The sequence below is a fragment of the Spinacia oleracea genome, chromosome 3 (assembly GCF_020520425.1).
Source record: "Spinacia oleracea cultivar Varoflay chromosome 3, BTI_SOV_V1, whole genome shotgun sequence".
NCBI classification, from domain to species: Eukaryota; Viridiplantae; Streptophyta; class Magnoliopsida; order Caryophyllales; family Amaranthaceae; genus Spinacia; species Spinacia oleracea.
The window spans coordinates 62871554-62889092 of NC_079489.1; the positions used below are offsets into that span (position 1 = coordinate 62871554).

The 17539-nt window shown below is 37.4% G+C and overlaps 1 protein-coding gene and 1 pseudogene across 1 annotated transcript; one reads left to right on the top strand and one right to left on the bottom strand.

The window, feature by feature from the left end:
* Positions 1 to 1618: 1618 nt before the first annotated feature.
* Positions 1619 to 10634, bottom strand: LOC110783216 (microtubule-associated protein 70-1). Its single transcript, XM_021987526.2, has 11 exons — positions 9943 to 10634; positions 9763 to 9848; positions 8719 to 8784; positions 8441 to 8611; positions 8183 to 8353; positions 7908 to 8063; positions 7611 to 7757; positions 6463 to 6534; positions 5845 to 6372; positions 5576 to 5763; positions 1619 to 2109 (listed from the first exon to the last, which is right to left on the bottom strand). The coding sequence occupies exons 1-11, from the start codon at positions 10220 to 10222 to the stop codon at positions 2070 to 2072; spliced, it is 1905 nt and encodes a 634-aa protein (XP_021843218.1). The 5' UTR covers positions 10223 to 10634; the 3' UTR covers positions 1619 to 2069.
* A 5591-nt stretch (positions 10635 to 16225) lies between these two features.
* On the top strand, positions 16226 to 16323 carry LOC130471100 (uncharacterized; annotated as a pseudogene).
* Positions 16324 to 17539: the final 1216 nt, after the last annotated feature.

Genomic DNA, 17539 nt, shown 5'->3' on the forward strand with positions numbered 1-17539 from the left:
TTCAAACCCATCCTAAACACATTTAGAACATTTTCCAATGTCAAAACATAGCTACTAAACCTCCTAACGCAGTGATTACTACACTAGTGATCACCAATTATCATAAATTCCAATAAAATGTGCCCTTTGCAACTTCCAGCAATATAAAATAATTTAAAACTTCTCCAAAACCTAATTAACATGCTTAAAATCATAAAAACAATAACTTTAATAATTAATCTATAATCATTCTACCATGATTTAAAACTATTGAAACCTTAAAAATTCATGCTTTAATAATTAAAACCCTTATTTCAATCAATTTATAGAATCTGAAAATTAATAATTTAATTATGGAAAACATATAATCTGAAATTCATAATTAAATCATAACAACTATAAATTTAATTCAAGAAAACATAAATTAAATTATTAAAACATAATTAAAATAAAAATTAATTTAAGGGTTTAAGAATTAACTAAAAGGAGAGAGAGAGAGAGAGAGAGAGAGAGAGAGAGAGAGAGAGAGAGAGAGAGAGAGAGAGAGAGAGAGAGAGAGAGAGAGAGAGAGAGAGAGAGAGAGAGAGAGAGAGAGAGAGAGAGAGAGAGAGAGTTGGCCGGCGGCAGGGCGGCGCGGCAGTAGGTGGGGCAGTCGGCGGCGGCGCGGCTGGTCGCTGGTGGCCAGCAGTGATGGCGTGCGGCTGATGGTGGTGCGTGCGAGAGGAGCAAGCAAGGAAAGAGGAGATAATTCCACGTGAAAGAGGAGAGAGAAGGGGTCGGCGGAGGGAAGCAGCGGCGGCGGCTGCTGCTAACCGGCGGTGGTGGTTGCTTGAGAGGGAAGAAAAGAAAAAGGAGAGAAGAAGAAAAGAAAGAAGCGTGAAAGAGAGGAAGGAGGAAAAGAGAATTACATGAGTTTTGGTGAGTGAGGGAGGAGAGATAAAATAGTTATGTGGGTTATTTTTAGGGTTTAGGGGGTTTATTTGGGGTTTAAGTATTTTATGGGCTTAGGAATATAATTGGGCTAGGATTAGGATTACTTTTCAAATTTTAAAAGTGTCCGAGTCCAAACCCGATTAGAAATATTTTTTCAAAACCGAAGTGTTTCTAAGTTTTAAATCGTTTTTGAATTATGTTTCTGAAAATGTTTGATTTCATAAATCATTAAAATATTTAAAATGCATTTAAATGAAATGAATATTAAATTCACAAATTTCATTTAAATAATTCATTATACGTTATAATATACGGAGTATTAATAAACTTTATAAATTTACGAAAGATTACAAAATAGGGGTGAATGAATGGGGTGAGTTGGACAATTCATTATACAGAGGATGGGCGAAATGAGTAAAAATGGACGATAAATAGTAACACCCAATAAAATAGTTACTTTCGCACTACAAATATAACCTTTGTTTATTTAACCTTTACAATCACATGAACAAATTTCTATTTTGTTTTTCTCTCTTCCTTTACCACTTCATAAATTCATGTGGATGATGCAATAATCTTGGAACAGAGGAAGTATAAAATATTGCATAATAATACAAGCATTAAGCTAAAAATAAATCAACTGTGGAAGGAATCCGCTTTTATATGATTCCATTGTTAGCTCATCCAAGACCAACAAAAGAGCACATGGAACAAAAAGAAACAGTAACATAAAGTGAATTGAAACTCTGATTTTGATCTGATAGCAAGAATATTAACAAACCTGAAAAACATCACTAGCTGACTACAAATACAAGGGGCTCCAGCAAATAAAGCTAGAAGACTAATATCCCTATCTATACAACAAGCACACAACTGCCATTTGAAAAAAAAAATACTCTTGCCATAAGGTACTGTTAGTAACTGCGATATCCTTAAGCTGAAAGTCTCAGCACCCGGTACGGCGGTAACAGTCAACGTCAGAAGCATACCAAGTAAGGATGCCATGATTTCCATTTAATACAGAATAACTGGCTTGCTGATTGCAATATTATAATCAATCACCAAATAAGATATATAAAGAATAAGAAAAAGACACATTGGAGCGGAACAGTCCAGTTTCACTCCTAAAGAGCTCCTAAAGCTGTTCTTGCTAGCTGTTATTGAGTGCTGCGTGTTAATCCGCCTCTTCCAGCAGCCCTAAACAGAGATTACAACAATTAGCTCAAAAACATAGGCCTCATTAGACAAAGGTAATATAACACATAAAATTGACATCATGAGGAAAAACAATTCAGCATCCTTAACCTAGGAATTATGCACTTTCCTGGTTATTTGTATGAAGTCTTTCCTTAACCTAGGAAATTAAGTTATAATTCTAGGAAGTCATTGGATACGAACTACATCACTATACAAAGTTTACCTAATGCACAAGGGATGCTAACGATGGTGATTGCATTTTGGAAATTAGTGTCAATACGGAAATAAAATTAAATAAAATATGCTATCTTTATAACAATTAAAATAGAGCATTAACAAGATCGAAAGGCCTATTGAGTAGACCTGTCAAAAATCAACTCGACCCGAAAATACTGGGTCTTCAACAAAAAAATTTGATCCAAAATCCGATTATATCCGAACCCAAACAACCCGAAAAGTAATAGTCAAACCGAACTCGTTTTGACCCGACCGATGGGAAAGTTATTGTATTTATAGTAATAAATGGGATTATGAGGAACTTTAATCATAATAGACACGTTGTTGGGTTATGAGGAACTATTGTTGGGTTATGATTATGAGGAACTATTGTTGGGTTATGATTTTGATTGGACATATACGCCATTTTATGTCGAACTTGACTACATCTAACTTGTGTATGGTAATTTGTGAATTTGTGCGCATATTTTGTATATTTAATTGAGATACAGTTATATTTATAACGCAAATTAATGAAAATATAATACGCGTTTTGAAATTTCTAAACCCGTTGGATCAACCCAAACCTGAAAGTTTTGGGTCATGAACAAACATGTGTAAACCAAAATCCGAAAGTGACAAACCTGAATTAACCCGAACCCAAAAGGAATTTATTATAACCCGACTTGACCGACCCGTTTGACAGGTCTACTACTCAACAAGTTCATATTATTTTGGAAAGACTTGAGATCCTTGAAAATCATCACAAGGATCGACTAGCACATAGATTTCTCAGTTTACAAATGATGCAATGTCAACAAGACAAAATGGCAATATTTATAATCTTTTATCTCTCTGACAACATACATATGATCTTCCCTATTTGAGGGAACATAATGGCCCGTTAGGGAAATAGGATTTCATTTAAAATTCTGGGTTTGGCCCAATTACATTGTTTGGGAGTGTATGGAATTTGGAATTGGATGTGGGTCAAATCCAAGGCTTTTGAAAACAAGGCTTAGGTTAAGAATTTGAAATCCAAAGTCAAATGTTGTAATTTGAAATCCATTTTTTTTTGTTTCCCCTACTCAGCCATCCTTAACACAAATCACACCTTCAGTCCTTCATCTTCTTCCTCTCTTCACTTTCTCTCTCCTTAGCTCTTCCATTGATGAACAACCCGAAATTCAATCAGCTCTCTCAACCTCCATCAATTTTCTCTCCTCCACCACTCCTTATCTCTCCACCATCACCTCGTTCTCGCAACTTCTTGATAGCCTCGTTGTCGTCGCCTTGCAATCTCATATCGACGCGACGACGCCAGAAGTTTAGTTTTAAAAGTTGATTATTTGAAGAGAAGTGGTTGTCGGCGACGTTTCCAGCCGCTGGGATATGAAAACGCCGCCGAGAATGTCAATGGCGGTGGAAGCGGAGGAGGTCAATTTCGACGCCACTTTTGACTAAGACGTATCAACTTGTTAAAGATCCTTCCATTGATGACGTAGCTTAATGTAATGATGATGGATCTAGGTTCTTCGTTTGGAATCATACGATTTTGTCATTTTTAAAACAAATATTAATAGGGTTAGGGTTTGGTTTTCCCCCAAATTAAGAACTTTGTTAATAAGCTGATTTGATTTTCTATAGGCTATTGATTGATTGTAAAATTCCATGAGTAAGCTTTGTTTAATTGTTGTTCAATCAAGACATTTTTATTCGATTTTAAGAGTCTATTGAACACCATTATTTACCTTGATTTTTCATCTGTATAACGTATGTACTAGGGTTGGGGATGTGTTGTTGTAATTTGCTTTCGAAACTAGTTTGAATTACGTACAATTTCGTGGATTATTTGATGTAATATTCTTTTTTAAAATAAGATAATTAGTTTGCTTGCCAGGCATATTAAAGTTTGAAATTCGGGATTTCAAATTCTAATATTTCACAAACACAAAATTTGGAATTGAATTCCAAGATTTCAATTCCGGAAGTTGAAATACATTATTTGAAATGAATTCCATGTATCCAAAAGCAACCTAAAAGAATTCTTCTATTTCACAATAGGCAACTACTCCATGTGAAATTTCTCTTTGGACTTTGATCTTTTTCCAAGGTTATTCTCAAGGAACAAAAGACATTTTGTTCTTTGATCAAATATATGATCAGCAATCTTCTACAGTGCTATTCATTATCTGCTTTGCAATCCTTACTTTAGGGAAAAACAATACGAGAAAGAAGGGGGAAAAAAAAAGGTATAACACAAATTAATCAAAAGAAGCAAAATATTGAACTCTTTTTAAAACTCTATATATGCAGAAATATCGTGGATTAAATTGTGGGTAATTATACTTAGATGGTACGAGATAGAGAAGGCGCTGTAGTTTGAGATGGTCATATACTCCGAACAAATTGCAGAAATCATCTTTGTGCACCAGATAGTTGGAGATATTGTGATTTGGTCTAATAACTGCTCGTGCGCAGGTGAGGCCATGGAGTGTGAATGGAAGGCAGGATTGTGATAACCTTTAAATTGAGCAGAGGTAGGATATTTTTGAAACACAAACAAGTGATATTTCATTTTTCTCCTTTCTGTCTGCATTGTTTGGGGGTTTCTTAATTTCTTATGGGGGGTAGCATGAGAAGCAAGTTTCATCTTCAACGAGTGAGATTAGATAAAGATATTTTCTAAAATATTACCTACAGAAGTCTATTAATCTCCTGCAGAAGACTTCCAAAAGTTGTTGGTTTCTGCTCCAGAGACCAAGGCATAACAGAAGTTTTTGTAAATTTGCAACGAATTCTAACACTTAATTTCAATGTTTTCTAAAATGAACCAGCAATTAACTTTAGATTGATAACATGCTTTTGTAAAAGTGGGAAGAGTTGGAAGCATAAATAAAAGGGACAGTTGAAAGTAATAAGGACATAAGAGAGCACAACCATTTCTACGCACTGATGTTATTTAAATCTTTTAAATATATTACAGAAACAATAGTTTTTGGCATTGTAGTCCTAATGTTACAAAACATAACCTAATATTGTCTTTCCTAATAGACACAAGTAGAATGGGAGCCATTGAAAAAAGATTTCTAGACAGTTATGAACAGTAAGAAAATCCTTTTCCTGTTAATTGTAGAAAAGCAATATATGGGGTCAACTTTTAAAGTTTACAATAGGTGTATCATTATCCACTAGAGTAATGCAAGAAACATAACATAACTGAGCAACAATTGAAGTTTAAGACACTGACCTTCCAGCGAGTAACTGGGAACTGGCCATAGGACCTTTAGCATTACCAAAGCGCTTGGCTCTGTTTTCTTGTTCCTTTTCTAAACGCATGGCAGCAACCTCTTTCTCCATAGCAGCTACTTCTCTTCGCATCTTTTTCGCCTCAACTTCCATAGCCTTTGTTAATGTCTCTACTTTCTTTGCTAGCATCTAAAAGAAAAGTGCAAACCTTTTACCAACATGAAAAAGTGATGATGAGTTGAGAATGAAAAAACACACTAAAATAACAACCTCAATAGCATCATCCTTGTCTTTAAGGCTTTGATCTTTTTCAAAACCAGCCTTCCTTAGAGCAACGACTTCCTTTTGTAGCAAATCGTATAATAAACCAGGGACACTATCTTCCTTATCAGCTGTCTGTGCATCGGTTGGCTTTTCATCAGAACTTCCCTGGGAAGTAATTTGAGCCTCACCACCCTTGGAGCCCTCAGAAGATTGGTTTACAGCATAATTTGTGCTGCTTCCGTTTAACAAGATCTTACCCCTGTCTAATGACCTTGTACCACCATCGAATGATTTCGAGACCCCCTTTGCATGTCTCAACATCATACTAGCACTCGAAGTTAAAGAAGATCTTGATTGAAGACTTGGCGATCTCTTGGGTAAAAAGCCGTTAGCTTTGGACATGACATCTGCTCCTCCAAGGGATTGACGACGCCCGTTACTTACACTTCTTCCCTCAGGTGTAGATCGGTTAGTATTAGTTGAAATTCCTCTCAGATTCTCTTCTAAAACCTTGAGGCGTAGCTGAAATTTTTCCTGCGAATAAGAAATGACAGAAATTTACCTTTAACTAGGGAAATATGACAAACAGCAAAGCTCCTCTTTTTGCGAAAAAAGTTGTCTTACTTTCAACTGAGCTTCGGATTTTGCAGCTCGCTCTGCTATAGCAAGTTTATCCCGAAGTTGCAGCATTTCTCCCTGCAATAATTTTTGCTTAGATTACACATAATTCCTCCGGTGTAATTTACTTGCACTATTTGATGTTTTATGCTTACCAATGCATAACTTTGAACATCAATATCTTTAGATATGTTAGTAAAATTATAAATAAAGTGCATATTTTGAAAGTATATGTCGAGACGAGTCTAACAAGATCCAGTGTTTGAAAAAACGCAAAGCGCACTAAAGCGATATGAGTCCTAGAGCTTAAGCGTAAAGCGCAAGCGCAAAGCGAGAGCTTCATCGAAGTGAAGCGCACTTTTTAAGAATTCAAGGTTTCTTTACCACTATGGATATATATCTTACTAAAATAACCACAAAAACACATAAACATCAGATTTTTTCCCCTATTGCTCCAACAAAATAAAGCATGTAACACAGTGTTTATCATGTAATATCCACTAGGAAATAAATATACTATGCTATTTTCAAAAGGATGTGTCATCTTCTTTTCTTTTTTTTTCTTTTTTTTTCTTTTGGACTCTTGGCCCACTTTCTATTTTTAAGGATTAATAGGATATGGTTCATTAGACAATACCAACATATAAAATAAATAACGTGATTTTTTTTTAAAAAATAATAATTTCAATGAAGCTCAAAAAAGCGCGCTTCATACACTTTTTGCGCTTCATGCGCTTAAGTGCGCTTCGGTGCGCTTTTTCACAAACGCTTCGCTCAGACCTAATTAGGCCCTTTGCCCTAGAGCTTCGAGCTTCAGCGCTTAAGCGCTTAAGCGAGCTTTAAGCGCGCTTTTTAACATTGACAAGATCCCATGAGATTATGTTTTTCTTTATGCATAAATCACAAGATATGGCGGAAGGAAGGGTGTGAATAGTGTAAAACCTCAACTGGTGCAAGTAATAATGAACGGAGGAAGTATAAGTGCACAACAGTTTTCTTTCCTTTTATTCTCGTTTTCATGTAAATGCATACTTGTGAGTTAGTACATGGATGCACTATCTTGATCAATAGTAATGTGAAGCAAGTACAGCCAACCTTAGGTGTATAACGCCATCAAGTAGACCTTAAGAATAAGGATCACAAAACAGAATTACCTGTAAGCACCGCCGCTCTTCAAGCCACTGCTTAACAGGCATCACCTTGTCATTTGAATCTTTCCATTCATTCGCTACAACTGTAGCCACTCTGTTAGCAGTTACCTTAGCACGAGCCAGCTCCCTGTCCAGAGTTTTCCTTTCTTCCTGCACAGCAAAGGAAAGCAGAGACTCAACTTCAGAAGTGTCTACATCTCACAACAAAGGCATTCCTAAGCCTTGTCAGAGAGGGGGGGGGGGGGGGGGAGTACACAATCAGCATAATCGAGTTGACAATTCTTAAACATTAAAGCGTACACTCATTTCTTGCATTTTCCGCTGGTAATCCCTCACTGCATTAGCAGCTGCACCACCAGCAAGAACTGCCTCCTCTAGCTCCCGTACAGTTTGGGTCAGCTTTTCTACTTCTGAAACCTTCTGTCGATGCATTTTGTCCAAGATCTTATTTTCTTCCTGACAAACACAAGCATTTGACATGTAAATCTATTCTACTCGTAACTCATTGAACTCAGACTGCATAGACTGAAAAAAGCATCAGGACGATTGGCAAAGAACATTCATGACAAAAGTACCTGACATATTTCTATCTGCTTCATCAATTCTTGGTTTTTGTTCTGGAGATCATCAACCATGGAAGCCTTAGCCAAGGCAGACTGAACTGTCCTCTCAGCTTCCAATAAAGCAGCTTCTTTAGATTTAGTGAGACGATCTAAAGCTTTGTTGTCATCCTGCAGCTTTCCAATCTGCAAACATAGATGAATATTAACCAAATTATTATATGAAAACTGCAGTAAATCTTTGAAAATTGATAGATAGCCCCAATTTGTAACCTCATGTCGGGCAAGTTTAAGCTCAGCTTCTAAAGGTGCAAGTATGGCTTCAATAGGAGGCATATCATCATCCTTTTGAGCCGCATGGACCCTTCTAAGTGTAGCTTCTGCCGCAAATTGAGCCGCCATAGAAGCCTTCTTCTCTTCATTGATTTTCTTAATTTCTAGATTCTGAAAGCAACTTGCAGTTTAGATTGATGTATGCACAGACATACATAACATACCAACAATAATACTTTGCTTAGAGTAGATTGAGGCCACCAGAGATCAAAACATACCTTGCTTTCTAAAGAATTTTCGGTTAGTTTAAGTTTTTCATCCACCTTCGTCAGTTCGTCAGTGAGCTATTTTTCAGGAAAACACAGACAAGACAGTCAGCTTTAATAGAGAGAAGGGACGACATAGAAGACAACTAGAGAAATTATCCTTCAAAGTACGCAACTGGAGTAATAATCATACAAGAAGAAACATGTGAGAATTGATAGAGAAAACATGTTATACAGGAAAGTGAAGCCACAACAGGTTCACAGCTGCATTCTCGGATCAACGAATATCCAATATAGCAACCAATACTGTGTTAAATCACCCATACCTACACTCAGAAGTCAGTACAAAAGGGAATTCTACCTTGTCCCCAACCGTAGAATATGATTTGCCTTCATGGAAGTCGATTTTGATTACTAATTAAGAACATGAAAGTGCCAGTAGGCCCAGTACATCCTGAAGTAAGCCGACCATCTCAAACATATAAGAATGGTCATAATTAGAGCAATCGTTCCTTGATTCCATCATCTTGGGAATAACCAAACAAACCATCTACATAAACTCTTCATTATTTCGCAAGTTTTTTATGAATTCCCTGTGCAATTCACATACCTACATCTATCACTGGTGAGGATCACACAACTAAAATTCTCATCTATCTATCACTCCAACGGTCAACATAGTAACCCCATGCTGAATAGTCCATTCCTTACCGTGAAGAACATACCATGATCCATTTTGTGTTCGCCACCAATCTCAGATAACTAAGAGTACAAAATTTTCACCGAATTTCTCATAATAATGCTATTATGTTTACCGCAATGCAGCAGGTTTTATAACGTAAATCATGTAAAATTCTATACATAAATAAAAATTATGCCCATTCCGTATTAGGCGCAAAATGGCAAAAAATCCCAATTAATCTTTTAGATATGAGATCTCACAAAAAGCGGACAGAAATTACCAAATATAGCTGATTTCAAAATAAAACAAAAAAAGAAGATTGCACAGTTAATTTAGAATTAATTCAAAAAAAAAAAATTAAAACAAAAGTTAACCTCTTCAACAGCTTTCTCTCGAAGGCGTTCAGACAACCGCAATGCTCTGATCTCAGCTTGTGCTTCAGCAAGCTCCCGTTCTTTATCTGCAAATCTCAAACCCCTAATTTCCAAATCAAAATCCTCAAATAAACAAACATAAGGGAAGTAAAAATTGAAGATCGAAATCGGCATTATGACCTCTGACTTCATTTTCAAGGCGATTCAGCTCAACCTTAACCGGATCCGACCCATGAAGGAGATTTAAGAACTCATCCGCATCGAGACTTGGGCGACGAGAAGGGCGTCTCCGAGAAGAAGTCTTCCCTTCTTTAAATGATCCCGACACGAGAAGCGGCGGAGGAGGAGTTGGGTTAGCCGTCGGTGAGAATGTATAATTAGGTAGCATTGTGTCAGGATTATTCTCCGTGGCCATTAAAACACTAAGTTCGCCGGCATCAGTAGGATCCTGGTCCGCCATTGTTAGTGGGGAAGGAAACCCCCTAAATCTGAATGTCGAATCAAGAATAGTTTTTGTCAAGGATCACAATGAAATACCAGAGTAACAAATTTGCTCACTTTCTCTCTCTTAATCTGCAATGTGGCAGCTGGATTGATTGAAATGGAGGTATTTCAAATCTGGGTTTTTGGTTTTTGTTATTTTTGGGGTGATGATTTTGTTTTTTATTTTAGTTTTTGGATAGAAAAGTTAATACGAAATATTAACGAGTTAAGCACAGAGTGGGAGTGAGTAAGGAGAGAGAAATGGTTAAAGATTAATTAAGTACTGAGGAAGCAGGTTATTCAGCTGAAATGCTGAATCAGCTGGGACGCTATCCTATGTCCCAGTCATGGGAGAAAGAAAGAGATCACATACGTCTGTTTTTGTATCAGCAGCAAAATTACTACATAGTTAGAGCATCAATTATAGCTCCCTCTTAGCCCCCTTTTAATGAGAGAGAATCTCTAAGAGTTAACTCTTAAAAAAAATAGGGTAACTCTTAGCTACCTCTTTTTTAGAGGTTGATTGGGACATCCTCTAAATAAGAGGTAGCTCTTAGAAATAAGAGGGGGGTGATGTGGAAAAATGTGGTGTATTTTGGTATTTTTTGTATTAAAAATAAAATTTAAAATATAAAAAAAAACTATATAAGAGGTAGTATTTAAGAGGTAGTCTATTTCTTGATGTTTTTGGTAGCTAACTCTTGTTAAGAGGTGGTGATGAGGTGTATCTGGAGAGAGATTAAGAGGGGGCAAATTAAGAGTTAGTCTATAATTGATGCTCTTATACGCTTTTACCAAGTAGCTAGTAATTATTCAATAAAAATTAGAAAAATTTGCCAATTACAGTACAAACCAATAAAGTTTACTCTTTGCAAATTACTCTGTATAACTTTAAATTTTCAGTTTTGCGAATTACAAACTCAAACTTAATCTCGCACTTTAAATTAGAACCCGAGTTGTTAGGAAATAAACACAACTTAGTTAAGTTGACTAAAATACGAAACGGACTTGTTTGATTTAATATCTTGTTTCCTAGTTTAATTAGAATTGTAATTAGAAAAGTAGATATATTTTGGTATGTAACAATCTCTAGAATTATTTAGACTTTGGGAGCAAGTATAATTCTAGTAGACGTGGGTTTCTACTTTAGCCTGTAAAAGGGGTTTAGGCCTAGCTAGAAAATAAGAGGGGAAAATACATTGGTGAGAGGAATCATCAATTAAAGGGTTATTGTGTTATTTTGTAGGAACTTAATAATACGATAATATTTGAGGGGAGGAAATCTAAATTTCCTCACAAACACTTGTGTCTTTTATTATTGTTTTTGCTATTTGTTCTATATTGTATTTGTAGGGTTTGTTCCCAATCGTTCGTGGCACGCGTTTGGTTATAACAAACTGGTATCAAGAGCTGGGTTTAGTCATGGATGATTTCGGGAACAAGTACAAGGTAGAACTTTTTAATGGGAAGACGAATTTCTCATTATGGCAAAGTACAATTAAGGATATTCTTATACATCAAGGTCTTCACAAGACTTTGGAGGATAAGAAACCCGATTTGGTAGACAAGGACAAGTGGGAGGATATGCAACTACGGATTACTAGTACGATCAGATTGGCTCTTGCACCGGAGATCAAGTACAACGTCTTAGAGGATAATAATCCAAAAGAGTTGTGGGACAAATTGATTAAGATGTACGCATCTAAGCCATTGGCCAACAAGTTGTTCTTGAAAAAAGACCTTTATTCACTCGAGATGGAGGAAGACAACGCACTACAAGATCATCTGAATAAGTTTAATGGATTGATCACCCAATTGGCGAGTTTAGATGTGAAAATCGAGGAGGAGGACAAAGCAATTTTATTGTTGACATCTCTTCCCAAAAGGTATAACTCTGTGATAACTAGTTTACTTGTAGGGAAGACAACAATTGCTTTGGACGATACAGTGGTGGCGTTATTCAAAGCGGAGAGGTTCATGTAGCAAGGGGGATCATCATCAATCCACGGAGGAGCAGGATTGGTAGCGGAGGGTAGTAGCAATAACTGGAAAGGCAAGAAGAAGGCGAGCAATACAAACCCTAATATCAAGTGTTGGTACTGTGACGAGGTAGGACATATACAATCAAAGTGTCCTAGGTACAAGGAAGACTTGATGGCGTTGAGGAACGGAAGGGTTAGAGGTGCTGCTACTATTGCTATTGATGCGGATATGGCTCTAATGGTGGAGGAGAGTAAAAATCCAAAAGAGGGTTGGATTTTAAATTCGGGATGCTCACAACATATTTGTTGTAGGAAGGAGTGGTTTACTTCTTATAAACAAAGTGATGGATTGTGTGTTACCTTGCCTAACGGGGAAGAGGCTAAGGTTGAGGGTATAGGTGAGGTTGAGATCAAGACACATGATGGAAAGACTCGAAAATTACGAGAGGTGAGGTACATTTCGAGACTTGATCGCAATCTTATATCTTTGGGTCGTTTGGATGGCTTGGGTTATGCTATTCATATTGAGGGAGGTCGTTTGGAGATCACCAAGGCTAGGAGTGTGATCTTGAAGGGACGACGTAACAAACAAAATCTCTTCATACTTGAAGGAGGTAATGAGGGACAAATTTTGGTTCAAGGGAAGGCAAGCACCGAAAGTTGTTCGTTAGTTCGCGAAGAGACTAAATTGAGTTTAAGGGAAGGTTTGTTAGGAAATAAACACAACTTAGTTAAGTTGACTAAAATACGAAACGGACTTGTTTGATTTAATATCTTGTTTCCTAGTTTAATTAGAATTATAATTAGGAAAGTAGATATATTTTGGTATGTAACACTCTCTAGAATTATTTAGACTTGGGGAGCAAGTATAATTCTAGTAGACGTGGGTTTCTAGTTTAGCCTATAAAAGGGGGTTTAGGCCTAGCTAGAAAATAAGAGGGGAAAATACATTGGTGAGAGGAATCATCAATTGAAGGGTTATTGTGTTATTTTGTAGGAACTTAATAATACGATAATATTTGAGGGGAGGAAATCTAAATTTCCTCACAAACACTTGTGTCTTTTATTATTGTTTTTGCTATTTGTTCTATATTGTATTTGTAGGGTTTGTTCCCAATCGTTCGTGGCACGCGTTTGGTTATAACACGAGTTTATATTATATTTTATACCTTATTAATAAATAAAAAAAAATCATAATCGAAATTAAAAATTAAAAAAAAAAAAAAAAAAGCTCCCCAAAATACTTTATACATTCACGTCATTCACCCTAATTACAACCCTGAAATTTTCTCTCCTCTCTTCTTTGCGTATTTGTTCATCTTCTAAGTACAAACATCAATTGCATAATCAACAGTATAAATGGCGCCCCTCAAATCGCGACAGTGATGTCTTTTCTCTCCTCTGCATAATCAACAGTATAAATTACACTGAATTACTCCCCAATTCAACAATGAAATCCCTAATTTACACTCAATTACACGCAATTTTTGAATAATCTCCATTTGAAGAACCTAATTTTTTTAAAAGCCTCAATCCAAGAACCCTAACTTTCGATTAATCCACAACCGAAAAAACCCCCAATGGCAGACGTAAGAGTGGGAGGTGGAGTTTATGGAGATGATTTTAGTTACTCAATATTTTTGTAATTTGTAATAAATTATGTAATATTATTTTTATATCTTCTTAGGCACTACTGAACAGGACTCACCCACTTAGAATCAGACACCGCATATACAATACTCGCATCAAGCAGTTTCATAACTTCAGCTATTACAACATCTTGCATGACGGGGTTCAAACGACGCTGGGGTTGAATGCATGGTTTATGATTTTCATCTAGATGTATCCTATGCATGCAAAAGTCAGGGCTAATACCCTTTAAATCATCAATACTGTACCCAATGGCCTTTTTGTGCTTTTTCAACACAATAAGAAGTTGGGACAACTGGTCTGCATCAAGTGCAGTACTGACGATTACAGGGCAAAGTTGTTCATCATCTAAAAATGCATATTTAAGGTTAGCAGGAAGAGGCTTAAGTTCGGGTTTCTTTACCTCTTTAACAGGACAAACCGGCCGAACTAACCTCTTCAATTTGGTGCTCTCCGGTTCAGACCCTCCACCATCAAGAGCCAACTCTAGAGCATCCACTTCAGCACTCCAAGAACTGCTATCACCTGCAGAAGATTCACAACAAAGCACTGCCTCCAAAGGATCTCTTTCGAGGACTTGGGAGACGTTATCACGCATAATAAAATCAACCACATCAATTCGATAGCATTTTTCTTCCTCCAGCATGGGACTCTTTAAGGCACTATTCAGATTAAAAGTCACCTTATCATCCCCAACAGATAAAGTCAATTTCCCACTTTTAACATCAATGACCGCCCCAGCTGTGTGAAGGAAGGGTCTACCTAAGATAATGGGAATTTGAGAGTCCTCTTGCATGTCTAGTACCACAAAGTCTACAGGTATATAGAATTTACCTACTCTAACAGGGACGTCCTCTAAAACACCTAGGGGGTATTTGAGAGAACGGTCGGCCATTTGCAGAGTGATATTGGTAACCTTAAGCTCACCCATATTCAGTTTAGTACAGACAGACAAGGGCATAACAGACACACTAGCACCTAAATCACATAAAGCTTTATCAATAAACACAGTGCCAATGTTACATGGGATGGAAAAACTCCCGGGGTCTTTAAGTTTAGGTGGAGACTTATTTTGCAAATAGGCACTACATTCCTCAGTAAAAGCTACAGTCTCTATCTCACAAAAAGCACGTTTCCTGGTCAAAATATCTTTCATAAATTTAGCATATGCAGGAACCTGTAAAATCAATTCAGTAAAAGGAACCGTTACCTGCAAGTTTTTGACCACTTCCAAGAATTTGCCAAACTACTTGTCTAGCTTATTCTTGAGTTGCCGGTTTTGGAAGGGGAGAACAATGGGTGGTACTTGAATATCTGTCCCCTTCTTAACCTCAGTTGTAGCCTCATTCTCACTGACTACCTTTTCATCTTCCTTACCATCCATGATTATCTCTGGGACTTCCTCACTAACCAGACCACTAGCAGACACCCCAGAATCAACCTCAACGGGCATAGAAGGACCATCATAACCCCTACCACTCCTCAATATAATAACATTTGCATTTTCCCTATTTACAGGCAGTGAAGGGAGTTGGCCAGGGGACCTCCCTGCAATAGTAGTAGCCAACTGTGCCAATTGTGTATCAATGATCTTGTTGTGAGCAGTAACAGCATCGATTTTCGCATCGTTTTCACTTAGAGAGTTTTGCATTTGTAGCATCATATTTCTCATCTCTACTAGCATAGGGTCAGACTGTGTGGCTTAAGGTTGTGGTGGTGGAGGTGATGTGTGTTGTCTAGGGAACCCAGGTGGTCCACTAGACTATTGGTTGTAGTTGTTCCGTGGTTGGTAGGATTGTTGTTGTGGGGGTTGGTATGGTTGTTGTGGTGGTGGATGTTGGACTTGGTGAGGGTTCTGGATATTGTTGCTCCTGTAGGGTAGTAGAGGGTTGTTTTTGTAGCCCTCATTGTAAGAGTTGGAAAATGGGTTATTTTGTTTGTAGGACTGGAATGCGTTACATTGTTCAATAGAGCTCCTACATTCCTGTGCATAATGACCAGACATTCCACAACTTTCACAGAAAGTAGCAGATTGGGCAGTCATTGCAGCTACACTAACAGGTTGGGTAGATTGAGCATTTGCTGCTTGCATATTATCAAACTTATAATGTAAAGCAGTCAATTGGGCAGTTAATTGTTCTATGGAATTCAAATCATGCTTACCACCCTTGTTAGATAGGCCTCTACGATTCCCATACTGGGCATTATGAATGGCTATCTCCTCAATCACCTCCATAGCTCTAGGCACCTCAAGTTGCATGAATCTCCCACTGGCAGCTGAATCCAAAATACACCTAGACTCATTACCCAGACCATTATAAAACTGCTGAATCAGGAACCAGTCATCCAAACCATGGTGCGGGCACCCTCTGCAAGTCCTTGAATCTCTCCCAAACCTCGAACAAACTCTCATCTACTTGTTGAGAAATAGAAATTATCTGACCCCTCAGACGAGCCATCTTCTCAGGTGGGAAATATTTAACATAGAATGCAAGGGCCAAGGACTCCCAATTAGTGATTTTCTTAGCCGCCCGGTTCAACCCATTAATCCACAACTTAGCTTTCCCACTCAGAGAGAACGGGAAAAGTATCTCCATAGTCTGCTCCGGAGTCAATCCCTTTTGCTTGATGGTGGAACAGTATTGGATCAAGGACTGAATGTGAAGATTCAGATCTTCACCTGGTTCCCCACCGTATTGGCGTCTCTCAATCATGTTAATCAATGCAGGCTCAATCTTGAAGGTCTCAGCTGCAATAGAAGGCATGATTGCCTTTGGTAGCACAGACAGACTTGGCTTAGAATAGTCTGTAAGCCGTGGGGTAGGTGGAGGTGGTGGAGTTTCGTCACCCATCTCTATCTCTGAAACTGAATCTGTATTTGAAGGAAAAAAATCGCCAATATTATGATCAGAATCAGAGTAATTCCCACACTGTGAAATAAAAGTTCCTCGTCTACGAAAGGTTCTTTCGGGCTCAGGATCGAATGGAGTAAGATTACTAGTACCTACGGTCCTGGGCATAGACAAAGAAACTACAAAAACAATGTGAGATCCCGTCTCAAGGAACGTGGGTTCCTTGAGTAGTAACAAACAATAATCTAGGATAAACAATCAACAACAGAAAATAAGACCGTTTCCCCGGCAACGGCGCCAAAATTTGACAGGTTAAAGTCGTATCACCTTATCAAAAATAAACCTAAATCCACTAGCTAGGTAGCAAGGGAAGTCGGGATCGAATCCACAGGGAAACAATGTTCTTTCTACTATTAATTAACTAAACTAGACTATTGGGAAACAGGAATTGGTTGGTGATTTGTATGCTAAGACTACGAACGATAATTAAACGAGTAGGAATTTAGGAATTAAAGAATCTAGGGCATAGGTTCACCAAATAATAACAATCCAGGACGATAAACAATCACAATAATCAACAAAGTAATTAATTAGACTAGCATGCTCTCTCGAATCGATACTAATCATAGACTTAGAATTAACGGGCTCTCGCTACGTATTAACTCTAATTCTACCTATTGAAACAAGCCTAAACATCAAATTGCATCTTTCGAATCTTAACTTGATATTGCATGACTATCACAATTAAACCTGCGCAGATCTAATTGTATTGTAGAATAAACCAATCAATAGGAATCAATTACAATGCCA

What these genes read in the sequence shown, in the direction of transcription:
- LOC110783216 (XM_021987526.2), bottom strand. Translation starts at nt 10,222, where the DNA reads ATGGCGGACCAGGATCCTACTGATGCCGGCGAACTTAGTGTTTTAATG. An exon ending in AAGAGCGGCGGTGCTTACAG is followed by an intron (nt 6,535 to 7,610) that starts GTAATTCTGTTT and finishes AAATTATTGCAG; the next exon opens with GGAGAAATGCTGCAACTTCG. An exon ending in ACAAGGATGATGCTATTGAG is followed by an intron (nt 5,764 to 5,844) that starts GTTGTTATTTTA and finishes CTTTTCTTTTAG; the next exon opens with ATGCTAGCAAAGAAAGTAGA.